General features: G+C 34.8%; 2 protein-coding genes across 2 annotated transcripts; both read right to left on the bottom strand.

The window, feature by feature from the left end:
* Nucleotides 1-192: 192 nt before the first annotated feature.
* Nucleotides 193-12,128, bottom strand: LOC143537726 (separase-like). Its single transcript, XM_077031431.1, has 27 exons — nucleotides 11,482-12,128; nucleotides 11,106-11,283; nucleotides 10,923-11,030; nucleotides 10,203-10,337; nucleotides 9,737-10,107; nucleotides 9,552-9,657; nucleotides 9,320-9,445; nucleotides 8,901-9,200; nucleotides 8,356-8,472; nucleotides 8,042-8,263; nucleotides 7,823-7,933; nucleotides 7,594-7,731; nucleotides 7,145-7,513; nucleotides 6,693-6,782; nucleotides 6,325-6,585; nucleotides 6,111-6,234; nucleotides 5,173-5,871; nucleotides 4,863-5,100; nucleotides 4,330-4,432; nucleotides 3,978-4,172; nucleotides 3,634-3,674; nucleotides 3,076-3,302; nucleotides 2,751-2,994; nucleotides 1,317-1,659; nucleotides 1,003-1,242; nucleotides 840-927; nucleotides 193-745 (listed from the first exon to the last, which is right to left on the bottom strand). Exons 1-27 carry the CDS (start codon nucleotides 12,126-12,128, stop codon nucleotides 237-239), a joined length of 6,330 nt encoding a protein of 2,109 aa, XP_076887546.1. The 3' UTR covers nucleotides 193-236.
* An 861-nt stretch (nucleotides 12,129-12,989) lies between these two features.
* Nucleotides 12,990-17,386, bottom strand: LOC143537715 (uncharacterized). The gene is made up of 5 exons (XM_077031422.1): nucleotides 17,117-17,386; nucleotides 15,322-16,258; nucleotides 15,136-15,231; nucleotides 14,899-15,035; nucleotides 12,990-13,473 (listed from the first exon to the last, which is right to left on the bottom strand). Exons 1-5 carry the CDS (start codon nucleotides 17,356-17,358, stop codon nucleotides 13,293-13,295), a joined length of 1,593 nt encoding a protein of 530 aa, XP_076887537.1. The 5' UTR covers nucleotides 17,359-17,386; the 3' UTR covers nucleotides 12,990-13,292.
* Between the last annotated feature and the right edge of the window lie 323 nt (nucleotides 17,387-17,709).

The following is a 17,709-nucleotide window of genomic DNA, read 5'->3' as shown; positions in this document are numbered from 1 at the left end:
TAAAAATTCTAATGAGTAATGAGTGCTCAAACAATGGACCTAACAAAAAAAACAAAATAAAAATAAAAAAACTTAACAAGTAAATTACTAAACAAGCAGACTGATATACTTTAAACAATTTAATTACCGTGTATACATACAGATTTCAGTCTACATTCTATTACTCATGCAGACTCAATAATACATATTTAATTAATATCATCTCAAACTTAACACCTATAGAAACAAACTAATAATCACAAATCTTTCTTTCGAATGCCGGTTGGCACACCATAGCAAACAGGTGCAGCTCCAATTAGATACGGTAGTGTACATGCTCCACGGGCCTGACCCATAAACGAACCAATCTTTGGTCGGTGTTTACAGCCAACTGTTACTTTGCAGTCTTCTACAGATTTACTTCTTGCCGGTTTCTTTTTCCCCCTTTTGGTTCCCCCATCAGTTATACTCATGTCTTTAAACTTGTCTGAAAGCTGAGTGCATTGTGCACAATCTACTGAGGTATTTGACCTTGCTTTCATCCACCCATCCAACACTGCTTTACAAAACCGATCAATATCCTTGTCCGTCACATCCCATAAATTTGCTATAATTACAGGTGAGCCCGCAAACAGATAGTACAGTGGGGCCCCTTTGGGGGTGTAGGACCCGTTTAATGATAAAGAGCCGCTACTGCATCCCATTAGAAGGGTCGCTGCACACCGCTCTAGTTTTTGAATCTCACCACCAGGTATATATTGTACCCCTAAAATTACATTTATATAACAAAAGAAAGAATTAAAACATTAAAACCAAAGAAATATATAAAGATGGATGAAAATAATGTGAAGCATACATACCACTTCCGTGTCCAAGATAAATAAAAAGGTCGTGATTTTTTAACGCGGTACTCAACTCATCCACACTGGGTGAGGTCCCAGCTGTCCCCTGTCATAAAAGTTAATAAATGAATAACACACATCATATTTTCCTTTAATGACAAAATAATATTCAACCTCGTACCTCCAAATTTTGATCTTTAAACCAATTACCAAATTCAGCTTCTGTATTGCTAAGATCGCCACCTGGATTCAATAAATAGTATGCGTCCAATGGATCGATCATAGGAAAAGGTGAAGAATCTTTCCCAACTTGTTCCTCAAATTGACAGCATCTGTTATAAGTGCACAAAATACTAGCAACTGAAGGCATCCGATACACCTCTTGGCTTCTTAGTGTGGGTAGGCTCTCCCATGGCAACATCTACAGGCCAAACAACAAAAATCATGATCATATTCAAGACAATAAAATGCAAGAAACATAACAAGATTACCTACCTGAATGTCAAAGTCTGGCACCAGTATGACAGGTTCCCTATCTACATAATCTTCTCCAATTTCATGTATTGTGTTTATTACTAAATCAGATATTCTTTCATCATTAATGCGGTCGCTTCCACCGATGTAGCATCCTTTTTTCATTATCAACTCTGATAAACATTCTTCTTGTCGCAAACCACCTTTAATTATAGCTTTTATAATGTTTTCATCAGCGTCAATTTTACACTTGGATTTAAGATCTTTCCTTAGTTTCTTTTGAAGAAAATCAATGTGTTTGTGGTCCGACAGTCCTCCCAACAGCAAGTGTTTCCAAGGGCCCAACCATAAATCTTCTATATCTCTGGGACAAAAGTATCACAAAAAAATGTTCATTACTATCTGTTACAAATAAAAAGCTAGCTTAATAGTACATTAAGATTAGCATTTGTTCATTTTTTATAACTAATTAATGTGTGAACTAAAACTATAAAAACTAAGTTATTGTAATACTTATCCATTCTTTCGAACAAAAACAGCTCATAAAACTGCTAGCATGAAAAAAAAATCACACTGCAAGGTTTTGATGTTTTCGATTTCGTTATTTGGACTTTTTGAGCTGAAAAAAAATTGGCCCGATATAATAAATTTGGGTCCAAATCTTTTTGTTAATTATCAACTAACTGATTATTATGCATTCAAGCAAAAATATTTGGGTTACACAATTTATTAAACTCATAAAAATTTAGCCATTCAAAATAAAAATCCATAAATTTGATTTGGTTCAGTTATAAATGCGTGCAAAACCAAAACCGAACCAAAAGTTCAGTTTCCACAAAAACATAAATCCAAGCTGTCAGTTTTCATTTGGGTACGGTTATTTCAATTTTGCTATTTGGGCTTAAAATTTTTGGGCCGAAAAAAAGCATTGGTCCAAAATAATGAATTTGGATCCAAATGTTTTTGTTAATTATCAACAACATGATTATTATACATTCAAGCAAATATATTTGGCTTACACTATTTATTAGATTCTTAAAAAATTTCTTCAAATTCAAAATAAAAATCCATAAAGACGATTTTGTTCAGTTTTAAATACTTGCAAAAATGAAACCGAACCAAAAGCTCAGCTTTCACGAAAACATTAAACCAAACCATCAGTTTTTGTTTGGGTCTGGTTATTTCGATTTTGCTATTTGGCCTTGAAATTTTGGGCCAAAAAAAATTGACCAAAAATAATGAATTTGGGTCCAAATCTTTTTGTTAATTATCAACTAAGTGATTATTATATATTCGAGCAAAAAGTATTTAGCTTAACCTGTTTTTTCCTTTTTAAGCTAAACTTTTTATTAGATCCATTTAACCCATCAAGAATAAACCATAAGCCAATTCTAGACAATGAATAATAAGTGGGTCAAATCAACATTTTTATACAAAAAATAACAGGACCCTCACCTCAAAAGATCACTGAGCCATTGATCAAGTTTTCTTCTTTGATTCCACCATTTTAACCTATTTTGTTTGGTATCCTCCAAAGTGGTGTATCCAGATGATGATGTGTGACTTTCCTCCAAAATTGTTCTGAACAATGGTGCAATTTCATCAACAGCAGTGTGGCCCCACGGACAATGCCACGGTTTATCAGAACTCTTTTTTTCTAATAAGGTATCAGAACTTGAATCTTCATCATCTGGAATTGCTAAAGGTTTTAAGATGTCAAATTAGTTTGAATGTAAATTGATGTACAAATGTGAACATGTGCAACTATTTAGTTAGTTACCTGCTAAGACTGAAACAATGGGCAGGATAATGGCTATAGGTGCACAATCTGAATTCAGATGTGATAACATTATCCATGAATGTGTAGGTTTATCAGGTGATAAATTACTCAGCCAGCTGGCGTAATCATCACCAAGTATGCTGATACAGATTATGGTTGCTTGAGGAAGACCTTGAAAGAAATTTAATATGAATTCTTCAAGATCCGGAACAGATTCAGGTGCCAGCCTGCAAAAATACGGGTTAAAAAATCAAGTTGCTTGTATGCATAAACTCAAATAACAAAAATGTAAAACAAAATTTAAAAAAAAAACAAGTCAATTGAGTCAAAGAGGCTGAAAAATATTGTAAAGCATAAAACCTCAAAAATCATTTTATTTAGAAAATAAATTAATACCGATATCGTTAATATCTGCAATCATATATTGCATTAACGTTTTTTAAAAAGAACTGGCAAGAAAGTGTTTTGGGTCAAATGGCCAACCAGACCGGTATCAAAAATAAAAATCTACCCAACCCGCTAACATTGGCATCCTTGGTGAAGAGACGAGGCACATACCTATGTAAACTGAGCGAAGTTGAACTCGATAGAAAAGAACCCTGAAAATAAGTTTTATTGACACAATTAGATGCAAAGTTCAAATACAAATCAGCAAAAGGTTAAAGGTGGTTAACAGTTTGTGAATAAAATACATGAATAAACACAAATTGTGATTTCACTTCAAATTTCTGTAACAATTTGCATACATATACATAAAAGATGAAAACATTTAATGTTGCATCTGAAGTTAAGCTAAAGGAATTACTAGGGAAAGGGCAAAACAAAATAAACAAAAAAATGCATTAGCATGTAACGTTATCAGAAAAACAAGGAGATTATTCAATTTTTTTCCAAATACTTACGTCAACATCCATTCTATTCTGATCTTTTTGCTTCACGAGACGAGAAAACAACTGATAATTAACATGTGTTCCTAGTGACGCTTGATGAAAATAAGCCGCCCATCGACTCTCGGATAACGAATTCTTAGAAGTCAACATAGAAAAAGTTTTGTTTGAAGAAGAGAGCGTATACAAAACCGCTAGCAACCGTGAAACCTGTGACATCATCATCAATGACCAAAGTCAAGCACAAACACGGTCTATTATCTAATTAAACTCTTATAAACTCATGCATAAAATACCAAAGAGATAAATTTGATGGTTGGGTGAAACTATAATTGTAATTACCTTTTGAAACAATAATTATAATTACCTTTTGAAAAAGTTCAGGAACCTCACGACATGCTATGAAAGATAGCTTTAATCCAGAAACTATTGTCGATATGGGCATGAACGACATGTCACAAGAATCGTTCCTATAGAAAACAAATTAAAAAAGAAGGAACATCAGTAATATCAAAAAAACAGGTTCAATTCTTTAGTTATAATAAAGTGATTGGTGTAACTAGAAAAGGCTGTTGACTAGTCAAATTGTGATGAAACTATTTTCCAGGACATGTTGAATAAGAAAAGTAGAATACCAAGAATATCAGAGCATTTCTCAAAAATCATGAGTTATAACAGGTGCATACTTCTAAACTTAAGTTACATAATATGTTTTGTAGAGTGATGCAACTTATGAGCATATCACAATTTCTTTTAAGTGTGTAAGCAATGCCACATAGCCAGAATAACATTTAAAACATGTAGACTCTTATGGTATACTGCATACACACCAACAAAATATCAAATATATAGACCTCTATGAATAAGAAACAAAATAGCATGAGAACAAATTAGTAATACCTTGTACAATCATCATAAGAGCTTCTTAATGAAAACCAACACATGTTGTAGAATAATGTTGCATACTCAATTGCAAACACGTCTCCAGTTACATTGCTTTTAACTAGCTCGCCCAGAAAAATGAATGAAAACTTGAACTTTGATTGGTGAAACAATCTTCTGCTGACCAACACAGATAAACTCTCCAAGAATACTTCATGTGCTCTTTGAGTTTCACCATGGGCCCAAAAACATTTTCCTGTAAATGTAAATGATCAAACATTATAAACATAAAAAGTCATTGTCTTACTTCAAGTTAGTTTTACAATACCTATCCCAATGAGAAGTTTGACCAGGAGTCGTCTGCGTGTACACTCCCATTTCATTTGTGCAACACTTGTCAATGATGATGACTTCATAACTCCAAAAGGAACACAATGCCAACAGTAAACTTCATCAGAAACACATGTAACTTCACATCCACAAGAAACAATGTGGGAACCCTTTGACTTTTGTGCCACCTTCAACTCTCTTTGAGCATTTTCACTATTTTTCTTAGAAGATCTAGTGACTCTAGAAGTCAACCTCTGCTCTTGTGGTATAGTTATAGCAGTTTTCTTACCCCTTCTAGTTACTTTGGGTTGAACTACTTCTTGTTCTTCATGATTCCCACAATCAGATGAAATGTTGACGTCATTCCCACCAATTAAAACTTTATCACAAAACATAGTGTTGCTTGAAATTGTTTCCTTCGGATTACTAACACAGTTTTTCCAATGTGAAAGCTTGAGCTTTTCCATAGCAGATCTGTAAAAGATTTCAGCTTTTGACAACCCATCAAGTTTATTATCATCTGTGCTACTGAAACGACTTCTGTATAGATCGCCTTGTTGTTTGCCGACTGTAACTTCCATGATTAACTTGCAGTTTATGCAAGAAATAAGACTAAGGCTATCAACCAATATATGATTGGCACTTTCTAGCTCTTTATCAGCTAAATGCCAACATTTTTGTTTACAGTGCAGTTTTCCTGGAACAATACAAATCAAAATTCAGTTAATCCTGACTTGTGTTATGTCGTACAAAAAATTACCATTGTGCCCCTTTACTATTTATGGTCGGAGAAGTAACAGCATTATCATGTTTATAGAATATATACAAGGCACTTGAAGATATTTGTGCTTCTTAAGTGAGCATGTGATGTCATTGAATAAATAACATATGCAGCTTAAACAGACATTAAAACAAAAAAAAAACAAAATTACGTACCTAGAGCAGTAGAAAAATTAACTAAAAAGATTGGCAAGTCTTGAAATAAAGAAATGTTCTTTCCCCACAGAAACAGAGCTTCAGCCTCAGATCCATTTCCAATGATCTCTTGAATGGTTCCTACCTAATTTACAATACAAAATTAACAAAAGTTTGATAATTTAAAGTAAAAGAAAATTGAAAAACCATTTGAAGCTAAATTTGAAAACTTTACCTGAAGGATGCTTTCAAGGTAACAACGAAGTACATTCCATGGGGTCAAAATAAAGTCAAAGTCGCTGGAACTCTTATCATTTGACCAAGCTCCTATAGCTACTGAAGAATGCATGTGAAAACTCTTAAGTTCATATCCACATTTTTGAATTATTTCCCCATTATCACCAATGATATCATTGTGTTGCTCAATTGTGTATATGAAATTCTTTTGAAAAAGTTTGGTGCGCAGTCGATGGGCTTCTTTGGCACAAAAAAGAGCCTACAAACAGGATAATTCATATCAAGTACAAGATGCATACAAAACATCGACTAAGACTATAAAGTTAAAATATGAAACAGATTTCAAGTACAAAACAATTTGGGAACCTCAATCATTAATCCCTTTAAAATCATTCTTTCACTCAAATCATAATACAAGGTTGAGGCAAGAAACAATGATTTGCTTGACACGGGAACCTACAATATCAAGTGAATGCGGATAAAAGATCAGCATAAGTATAACAATTCTAAAATGTAATCACAGAAGCTGTAGATGACAAGTTTGACCAACTTACTTATAAATAGATCAATTCTGGTTTATGTTTTAACCAAACGAGTCAAATGCGGTAAGCCCAAAAGATTTAGCCAAAAAAAAAGTTGGTCAAAGTTCAAAGTGTATATCAATGCACAAACCCCCATCAATCATTTTGGTATTTAAGAAGTAGATTACTGTTATAATACCATAGTTTTCGTAATCATATTTAGTAGATTAATTAGCTACAAAATTCAAAAAAGTAAAAAAGAAAGTGTTTATAAAAACCATATTATGAGAATCATACCTTGTTACTGAGATCAAAAGCAGTCTTCTTGATATCGTCAACTTTTAAGCTAGCATATTCGGAGGCGTTATCATGATTATAAGAGCTTGAAGAAGAAAGTGTAGGGATTACTGAAAAACATTGTTGGAAACCAACTTCTAGCGATTTTGATTTCTCCATACAACTTTTCCAAAAGTCCACTGACTTTGACAACTGACAGTGCTTAGAAAATGTCGAAATGAATGCTTCACTCACATGTGAAGTGCAAAGGGCATGACTAAGGCTTTTAGTTTGCCAGAGCATGGCCAAACACTCCTTTAAAGAAATATTCTTGGGGGTAAAAAATCTAATCATCAGCTCGTATAAGTCAGAATGAAGGTCCATGTAGCCCTACAACAACAAGCATTATAAACAGCGAGGCCCATTATACAAAGATATGAATGAATAAAAAAGACAGCAAGAAAACGAACCTTAAGTGATAACAAATCACCAACATGGTACAGCAAGATAAGAGTATTATTACAAACCGTATCAATCTGTTCAACAGATTTGGAATGTTCTTGGCTCAACCATAGCTTTGTAGCTTTGCCAATATCTTCAACAAAAAACTGTTTGCACCACAAAAAACTGCCACCTCATTAATATAATATATGGGTATATGAATGAACTACAACAAAACATAAAGATTTACTCTAGTACCTTCGAGTTTGGTTCTGCCTCTTGGGTGCACAATGCACGTAAGCAATAAGCCTCAGCTAACAGATTACAAACTGGACCACAGGCTTCCTTGTTTTTATTGTACATGTCACTCTGGATTAATAGCTAAGTCGTTTCATATTGGTAAACTAAAATATATATGTGTGTGTGTGTGTGGTGTGAAAAGATAAGAAAATGGAATCGAAAACAAAGATAACTCACCATAGTAGATATTGCTTCAGACAAAAAGTCAATGCACTCCTTCAGACTTTCAACTCCACAGGCTCTTGAATCCCTTCCTTTTGCAATGAGTATTTTGGATTTATGTAAAAAGCTATCCTTTGTACTGTAGATATCTTCTAAAAGAATGTTGGAGATGGTCTTTTGCATTATTTTAGATAATTCTGGATTAAGAGGCTGTATTTCCCTATAAGCTTCAAGCTCCTGAACAAAAGAAACATATAATGGGAATGTATTAATACTATATAGGAGATGCAAGCGTGAGTGTGTGTGCATACACATACAGGGGGAGAGACCTGCTCTAATAGAAAACCTAGAGTTTCCTTTGACATTTTCAAAGAAAATGGCATCAGTGAATATATGGTTCGAACCCTATGCCCATCTTCAGGATCTTTAGTTTCTTTACATAATATCTGCAAGCAAAGAAAATCAAATATCAAATAGCAAAGATAATGCAAGATCAATGATTTGTGATACCTAATTTCCTTTCTTTCTGAAAATCAAAGGTGTTGTTGCAACCCATTTACTAAAGGATGGGCCAATACATATGTATGTGTTATGTCCAAACTCTAACGTGTCAACCAGCTAAAATAAAACAGGTCAAATGAGCTGAAACTTGCCTAGAGTGTATATTTAATGTGTAAAACCTCTGAAATATTTGTATACAGATAAGTTAAATTATCACTGAAAAAATAATTTTAGTAATAACATCTGACACGAATTATCTAAAAATCTGAAGAAAAAAAAACTTTTAAACAAGTAATTTGAGTCGACTCAACCAAACCCATTTTGCCACCTCTAATGTATGTGTGTATATCATATAAAGGCATTGTTTTGTTACCTTCACCCATTGTTTAACCAGAGCAACTGGAATTGGAATCTTGTCAAACCAGTTTTGAGCAGTAGACCAACTATCAAAATAATCAGTTAAAATCATACTTATCTCCTTACTACCGGTACCACATTGGTAAAGTAAACCCAGCAAAAAAGCACTTTTCGCACATGTTTCTGTGACAAAAGCAGTTATGGCGTCCTCTGAGAGGTCACTTGAAGACTCATCTTTACTTGAAACAAACATCTTACAAAAATGTATTACACATTTCCATGCTGCTTGGCAACACAAGATAAATGATTCTGTTGCCTACAAACACAATGCATCATAACTCAGAATAAAGTATAGTGTGCAGGCAAAGATCAGATATAGATATAGTTAAAGATTTAGGTTGTAGTATCAAGTATGCAACGGTATATGTAACTTACCTCTTTCAATCTATTAGCTTTGTACAAAACTATCCCTACATTGTGCAAAGATGCATAGAGGGATTTCAACCGGTTAGCTTGAACCCATCTGGCTGAAACCAACTCCTTAAGAAAACTAGTACATTCCTTCAATAAGAGAAAAAAATATAAGCACGGTAAAAAGTTTAGACAGCAGATATTTAATCATCAAAAACACTAACAACAAAACATGTAATTTAACTTGTCATAAAACCTTAAAATTTTGATTTGTACTAAACGAGAGTATGAAAGCAGCAGTAGCTACAGCAAGTACAGCTCGGCTATTGTCCTCATAAACATATTTCTCTTTTTCAAATTTACTGCATCCATAAATCGAAGAAAAGATAATGTCAAAAAAACATTTAACTTAAAAGATATTGAAACAAAATCTAGACTTACCAATAATCATCAAAAACAAGTCTAAACCGTTGAAAAACATCTTCAATATTAAATAGCTTGATAGGATCTGACATGCCATCAAATCCACAAAGTATGCCTTTACGCTCAGACTGTATCAACTCAGAGAGAGGCTCACACAAATACTTTAACGCATTAAAATAAAAGGATATATAAGTCCCGGTATGTGCAGTGATAGAGGTGTTCAAACTTTGAAGTTGTTTATCCACATCCAGCAAAAGTTTGGAGACAGAAATGTCATTCTCAGCTTTTAACATATTAGAGTTACCACCTCTTGAATAATAACTCAAATCACCCGTAGAAAATGCGATGGCATAAAGCCTCATGATCAAATCAATCATCGGTAAATTGACCTGCAAAATGCATGTTGCTATATCTAGACTCTTTGACAAATACCAGAAATACATTAAATGAAAAAAGAAAAACACTCAGGAGAGAACATGCATACCTGAGAAAAGTAATTTGCCAGTTTCTTAAAGCGAGATGCAATTGCAACACAAAAATCTGCGGTTGCATTTCGACATTTTGTGGCAAAATAAACGATAAGTTCCAGAAATTCTACATTAGCCTTTTTCTTGCCAACCTGACAAACATATAAAAATTAACTTTCTGTAATCATAGTTGACAAAAGAAATTTATGCAATGCTAAAATATTGTATTTGGTTAAAATTGTAGCTTTACTATTCAAATAAATTTGAACAAACACATAGAGTGAATGTTTGCCAAGAAATAGTTTTGTGTTTCATAATAAGTTAAGTATTCATTTGTATGTGATTCATCCTATTCTTACTTTCATTTTTCTATCCAAACTTCATCAGAAAGTTTAGGTCAACCTGTTTTGACTTCTTTAATCTGTTCTTATATATCAACATGATGTGTCTTTATCATCCAATAATCATCTATTAACTCAACCTGACTTTCTATCAACTTAAACATCATGTATTGTGTGCAACATTTTGGTCATTAAGAGTGAAGTAGAAATATTTTGTCATTGTATTAAAGTTACTTAATTTTCAATGAAAACCCAAGTAGATACTTTGTTTCTCTTGTAGATTAGATTATATCTTATTTAAGAATATACTGTTTCCACGTTAAAGTACAAGAGAGAAATTAAGAATGCATGGCTTTACTTAAGCATTAAAATTGAGAAATGAGCTTAGATGATTACCCCGCAATCCTTAGCCATTATATCTAACACCAAAGCTAGTACTTTTTCACTGCAAAAAATGTCATTGTCCAGCTGTGTAAATACCGAACTGCATATCCAGTGAGCAACCTGCATAAAAAACTTCATGTCAATCTTATTATACTTTGTTAAAGCAACCGTAAGATGAATTCCTCAACAACTCACCTTTTCTATTTGATCACTCAGAGACGATCTTTTATACTCGGTAAATGTTTCTACACAAAACTCACAGATCAACTTCACATCGAAAGTCGCAAGCTCCCCAACCAAAAAAACTGCGCATTTGCTCATATACGACAAAAGCATTCTATGCAACTTATCATATCCTTCCGCACCAATAACCCTGTCATGTAAACCACTTTTAATAAAAAAAAATTACCAATGTCAACGCACTGTTAATAAAATACAAAAGTATTGCCCGTATCTCCTAGGGATCCTACGGTCCTACCATAGCTTCTAAGCAAAGCATCATTTACTACACTACTTACGACATAATCCCAGTAGGCCAAAAATACGCTGCAGGTTATTAATAACAAGATACCTCAACCACGGCTGGATGTCATCAACCATAGAAATAACTCTATAATAATCATCCTCCTTTTTGCTCTGCACATTCGCAACACACTTAACAAGCGACACTACCACCTCCAACACAACCAACGCAATCTCCTTATCTTCAATCTCCCGCCTTACTTCCGGAACAATCCTTCCACTTCCAATTCCACTTCTTTTACCAGGCGAACTCAAACTCGCAATAAACTCTAACACCGAAGCCCCTTCGAGTTGTGCATCATCATACCTCCCCCAATTCACATAACAAATGATCAACCTAACCCGCTGATACTTCAGACTATGCGGCTTACACGAGAGCTGCGACGAAACAGCGTCCAAGCAATCAAGGCAAAGGCGGTACGTATCGAAGAGTTCGGAAGCGTAAGGGGCATCGATTTTGAGGGTTTGGTTGAGGCGTCTGGGGAGGAGAGTTAGGGATTTGTTGATAAAGGAGATGAACTTTTTGGCGAGTGAACGGAGAGTGGTGGGGTCGGGTTTGTTACTGTTAGGTTTTGGTGGTTTGAGAATTGGGGAGAATGGGTGGAGGTAAGAGGTGAATAGTCGGTGGATATTTGATAGATCTGAGGAGGATTCGAGCTTGGTGAGGAGTGAGGTTTCTGTGCTGGAATCCGCCATTGACGGTGGTTGCGTGTCACGTGAGCGGGAAATGAAGAGGGGTTTTGAGTTTGTGTTTCGTCGGCGACGGAGTGGAAAGTTATTTGGGGGTTTACACAACTAGTCCCTGTATTATTTATATTTATATTTATATTTATATATATATACATATGAAAATGTGAAAGTACTAATATAGTGTCTTTGACTATCATTTGATTTAGGTTTGTGTGTTGGATGTTGTACTTGTATACATTGTATTCTTATTGTTCAATGAAATTCAAGTTTACTATAACATTGTAAGTTGTAACGATTCATAGTGAAGTATGATAAATCTTTTTAATGATTTATAGTGAAGTATTGACTAGTTTTTTTAGCGGTTTATAATGAAGTATGACAAGTTGACTTTTCAGCGAGTTGAGTGGGACGGTGGTTTTTGTGTGAGTTTCTCGCAATTTCACAGGTTGAAGATGAACCCGATTGTGTGTCTGCTGTTTGTGAACCAGTGATGACGAGAAGCGGGTATATGGTGGTGGCTAGCCTTTCTAGTGACTGTTGTGACCGACTAGGATGGCATATATTTGTTAGAAGCATACTACGGTGGTGGCTAAGGTTTCAAACGTCTAGTACAGTAAGATGAGAGGTGGCATGTGGCAAAACATCTGTGGCGGCGACTAAGATTAGATGAGTATTATGTTTCTACTAGGTTTGGGTCCTCTGGGAACAAGTTGTGTGCATAACATGACTAAATAGAGTCCTAGATAGAGTCACAGTTTACAAATGGGTAGATTATTCACAATAGACCATATCACAATCAGATGATTTTGTTTAAACTTATTAAGCTTATATAACCTATTAAAAACCGTTACTACATGCCTCGTGAATGTCTTGTCGGTAACGACACTCGTGTTATAATCATGACCACAAAGAATATGAGACAAGACGATTGGTTGATAGTTCACTAGAAAATCAAATCATATTAGCAAACAACTAACTGACAAAACACATAATGTTCAAAAACATACAGTCACTCTTTGTTACAATAAATTCAACTTCAACATCAAAACTATGTTGCATTCTTTTCTCTCTGTGTCCAAAGTAGGATGCTTCCTTGTTTTTGAGATAAAATCTGTACAGAAGCTTGCAATGGCTGCTATTGTTTACAACAAATGAATGCAATTTAGAAGACTACTCTCTCTTGCCTTCTGCGTCATCTTCATCATCATCTAAGTCAAAGTCGTCCGTGTTATGACCGTTTTTCTCTCGTCTTTCCTGCTTAACTAAACTGATGTCGCCTTTGGGGGATCCGCTGTTAAGTGCTTCGGTTTCTTCATCAGAATCTTCATCTCTCTCTTCTGAATATGCATATCTGTTTCATAGTGTCAGTACATACCCGGTCAAAGAAGGATACTTTTATGCGCAAGCAACATTTTTAGAACCGGACCAGACCGATTGGACCACGAACCGAATATATAACCGGTCCAGTTGATCCTATTTGAGCCTTAAATAAACCGGCTGGATTTCAAATATCTTCACTTTTTTCCTTACAAAGTCTCATTTACTGATTTACTAGTTCAAGCTCCGTATTTTGTTTATTTAAGGCTTTATATTTTATTAACATTTGCAAATCCACACCAAAAGATAAGCAATTTTATATTTTCTTTTAAATTATATGCATGAATTTTAAAACTTTTAAATTATTTATGACATCATCCGACCTGTGAACCAGTAAGAGGACAGTTAGATAACTGGTCCGGATATGAAAACATAGTGTGCAAGTCAAAATTGGTCAACTCAGGCTTGTCCGTTTTTTATTTTCTTTTTTAGTTTTTAGAAATTATTATAATAAATATTATTGTAGGTACTTTTATAGTAATCATATATTTTCTTTCAAATAAAAGATTTATGACAGTGAAAGCATTTTTACACATGTTAATGACTTTTGACCCTTCAACAAATTCAACTCATTTTACCAATTTCATTTATACTGTTTGACAATTCAACCTGAATTGACCTGTTTCATATAACAGGGCTATGTGTATCATTTTCCAACTAATAATAATTCTGATTTACCTTTGAGAACTCTGTGATGGGGTCCACAAATAGCAGATGACACAAAGCAATGCAAATGCGAGAATGTCCCAAAATGAAGTGATAATCCACCCACTTTGCCACCTCTCGTTGAAAGGATCCGTTGCTTTAAAATACACCTGCAGGAACAAATCACTTATCAAGATCATGATGCAATAGTTTTCATCTTATCAGGGTATTTTAAATGTATATAAATTAAAGTATATGTGAAATGCATACCTCATATCCAATCCAAACAACCGAAAGAACAACTGTGATTAATATCCAAAAGATAAGCAATTTTATATTTTCTTTTAAATTATATGCATGAATTTTAAAACTTTTAAATTATTTATGACATCATCCGACCTGTGAACCAGTAAGAGGACAGTTAGATAACTGGTCCGGATATGAAAACATAGTGTGCAAGTCAAAATTGGTCAACTCAGGCTTGTCCGTTTTTTATTTTCTTTTTTAGTTTTTAGAAATTATTATAATAAATATTATTGTAGGTACTTTTATAGTAATCATATATTTTCTTTCAAATAAAAGATTTATGACAGTGAAAGCATTTTTACACATGTTAATGACTTTTGACCCTTCAACAAATTCAACTCATTTTACCAATTTCATTTATACTGTTTGACAATTCAACCTGAATTGACCTGTTTCATATAACAGGGCTATGTGTATCATTTTCCAACTAATAATAATTCTGATTTACCTTTGAGAACTCTGTGATGGGGTCCACAAATAGCAGATGACACAAAGCAATGCAAATGCGAGAATGTCCCAAAATGAAGTGATAATCCACCCACTTTGCCACCTCTCGTTGAAAGGATCCGTTGCTTTAAAATACACCTGCAGGAACAAATCACTTATCAAGATCATGATGCAATAGTTTTCATCTTATCAGGGTATTTTAAATGTATATAAATTAAAGTATATGTGAAATGCATACCTCATATCCAATCCAAACAACCGAAAGAACAACTGTGATTAATAATGCATTTGAAAACTTCCTGTATGTATCCAACTTAACAGAACTCCTTTTTGCCTGCACAAATCAAATATTAATACTAATATTTTATACAGTAGTATTAAGACACTTGTAATGATGTAATAAATCAACTCATCAAAGCATAACCTGCAGCTGTGTGAGTGTCTTTGAAAGTGAAGTGAAAATCCACATGATCAAAAACGCATCCAACAAAGCATTAGGAAGTACAAGAATAACCCTTGCTCTTCCAGCTATGTCACTTATGGTCCCTACATTTTCAGTAATGTTCAACAACTCGGTTGATAAAAAATAAGTTACTCCAATAAGCATAACTTTTGTAGTAAGTCCACCAAGTGTAGGACGCACGACACCATAACCCATAGATACACACAATATAAGTAACCGTGAAACAGTTCTCCTTATAGCTCCCACTGTCACAACCCATGTTGTAACTGCAGCGGGCCTTACTCCCGTGTTGTTAAAATACGCATAGTCAAAATACCAAAGTATCATTTCAAACAACCCGATAGCAACTACAAAACTTATGCAATGTTGAAGCTGCAAAACATCATCCCAAAACTTCACATATTGTGAAAACCAAGCAATACAAAGCAGGGCATATGCAATCGACATGATTACATAAAACTTCTTTAAAGGGGCCATTCTTCCAGGTAAGTAACCATCAGGGTTCTTCCATACAGTTTGACCACTTAAAGTCATCCCTTTGAGGTTTGGATCACATGATATGAAGAACAAATTGTACATCCCTGTTTTCGTGATGTAAGCCTCTGTGGATTTTAACTGTGCAGTTAAAGATTTTCCACGAAAATAGACATTAGCTGTGGTGGGCCGCTTAGGGTCCCTTGCAGAAGGTATTCTAATAACTTCACCTTGTTTACAACCTTCCACTTTAGCTAAATCAGGGGTGCAACAAATAGATCTTTGCCCACCATAAGGGGACCCACCAATGTTATCACGGTCAGCAGCCTCGAAAATGATAACTTGTACTAATCCAGTGCGGCGCTCTGTTTTTGAATACTTGGATGCAGCTGCTTCAGTCCTCCTAAATGTGATGTTCTGAAACCTACACATGTTTGCATTTCCGCAAAAACAGATTTTTAAAGGGTTGCAACACATAAAAATGTCATGTGAGCAAAATATTGTGCCTTTACAAAGTTAAACTCAAGCTTAATATTTAATCTATTAGTAACTTAATTTTGTCTTTTAGACAATATATCTTTCTATATGAATGTTTTAAAAGTTGAAACTCTCTTCAGATAGTTTAAGCTTCTTACCCTAACCATCCACTAACAATCCCAAATCATAAGAGATCAATGATCACACTTCAAACGCCTAATTTTCAAAACCTGAGCACACCATTTTCTTTGCACTGATCTATAAAACAGATAGTAATATTTGAAGGATCCAAGAAAGCTGCAACTATGGACTACAAAAGACAATATATCAGCTCCCTTTTAATACTATTACACTCTTCATCTACACTACCGGTACCACCACATAAGTTAGTATTAGCAATGTTCAGAGAACTGTGAAGTTTAGATTTCACATCCTCAAACGATCACATCATTCTGAATACGAAGATTAAATCATCCCAAATTATAAGAGATCAATGATCATATGATCTATAAAACAGATAGTAGTATTTGAGAGATCTAAGAAAGGTGCAACCATAGACTACAAAAGCCAATACATTATCTCATTTTATTATTAATATAATGATATTCCACTCTCCATCTACACTATCAACACATAACTCTGTATTAAACCTAGTTAATATTAAGCTAATTAATTCAAATTCAAAGTCAGTGTGATGTGTACTAAAACCATGCCAAACCTACATGTAATCAAACAATCAAAACATAATAAAATTATAATGAAAATTGAGCCAATGCGACATCAGATCTGGATGGATAATAATCACCCGATAAAGGAACGGCCGTCATTGGCGGTGGCGGAGGGAGAATGGTGAGGGAGCGGAGTGGTGACGCGAGATGCGGCGAGGCCTTCGCTGCCGCCGGAGACGAGGTAAGCGTTTCCGACTTCTCGGAACGGATCTCGATCGTACACGTGGATGGAGGCGTCGGTGGAGTGAATGGATAAGAATAGGAATAGTGAGAGTAGAGAGGGTGTGAACCAGAGATTTGAAATGCGTGCGGGATTCATGGTGTGGAGAGAGGAAGAGGGGATCGAGGGATTTGGTTTGGTCGTGTGTTGTTGTGTTTGTGTATGGTGGGTGTTGGAGTGAAAGTGAAGGTATAACAGCAATGAGTATTGAGTAGTAGCCGACGGTGATTACTGATTTCAGAAGGATGTCTCATTTCCCACGCGCCACACTTCACCGGGTTGACCCGACCCCGTAATGCTATACCCAAAAGCTTTGATTAAGCGTGGCCATGTAGTCTTGACTCTTAACTTTGCCTTCTTGGTTCTCACTTAAAAAAAAAACATATCTTCCTCTTATTCATATACCTTCTTTTCACCAAAAGGTCCATCTTCGAACAACCTTGGTTAATC

Source organism: Bidens hawaiensis, unplaced genomic scaffold, assembly GCF_021521415.1.
Source record: "Bidens hawaiensis isolate Kalapana, Puna unplaced genomic scaffold, B.hawaiensis_p1.1 tig00011311_1, whole genome shotgun sequence".
Taxonomy (NCBI): Eukaryota; Viridiplantae; Streptophyta; class Magnoliopsida; order Asterales; family Asteraceae; genus Bidens; species Bidens hawaiensis.
This window is presented reverse-complemented; position numbering and strand designations above follow the sequence as displayed.

What these genes read in the sequence shown, in the direction of transcription:
- LOC143537726 (XM_077031431.1), bottom strand. Translation starts at nt 12,128, where the DNA reads ATGGCGGATTCCAGCACAGAAACCTCACTCCTCACCAAGCTCGAATCC. An exon ending in TAATGGCTAAGGATTGCGGG is followed by an intron (nt 10,338 to 10,922) that starts GTAATCATCTAA and finishes TATGTTTGTCAG; the next exon opens with GTTGGCAAGAAAAAGGCTAA. An exon ending in TGCCAGACTTTGACATTCAG is followed by an intron (nt 1,243 to 1,316) that starts GTAGGTAATCTT and finishes TTTGGCCTGTAG; the next exon opens with ATGTTGCCATGGGAGAGCCT.
- LOC143537715 (XM_077031422.1), bottom strand. Translation starts at nt 17,358, where the DNA reads ATGAATCCCGCACGCATTTCAAATCTCTGGTTCACACCCTCTCTACTC. An exon ending in GACGGCCGTTCCTTTATCGG is followed by an intron (nt 16,259 to 17,116) that starts GTGATTATTATC and finishes AAACATGTGTAG; the next exon opens with GTTTCAGAACATCACATTTA. An exon ending in AGACACTCACACAGCTGCAG is followed by an intron (nt 15,232 to 15,321) that starts GTTATGCTTTGA and finishes TGATTTGTGCAG; the next exon opens with GCAAAAAGGAGTTCTGTTAA.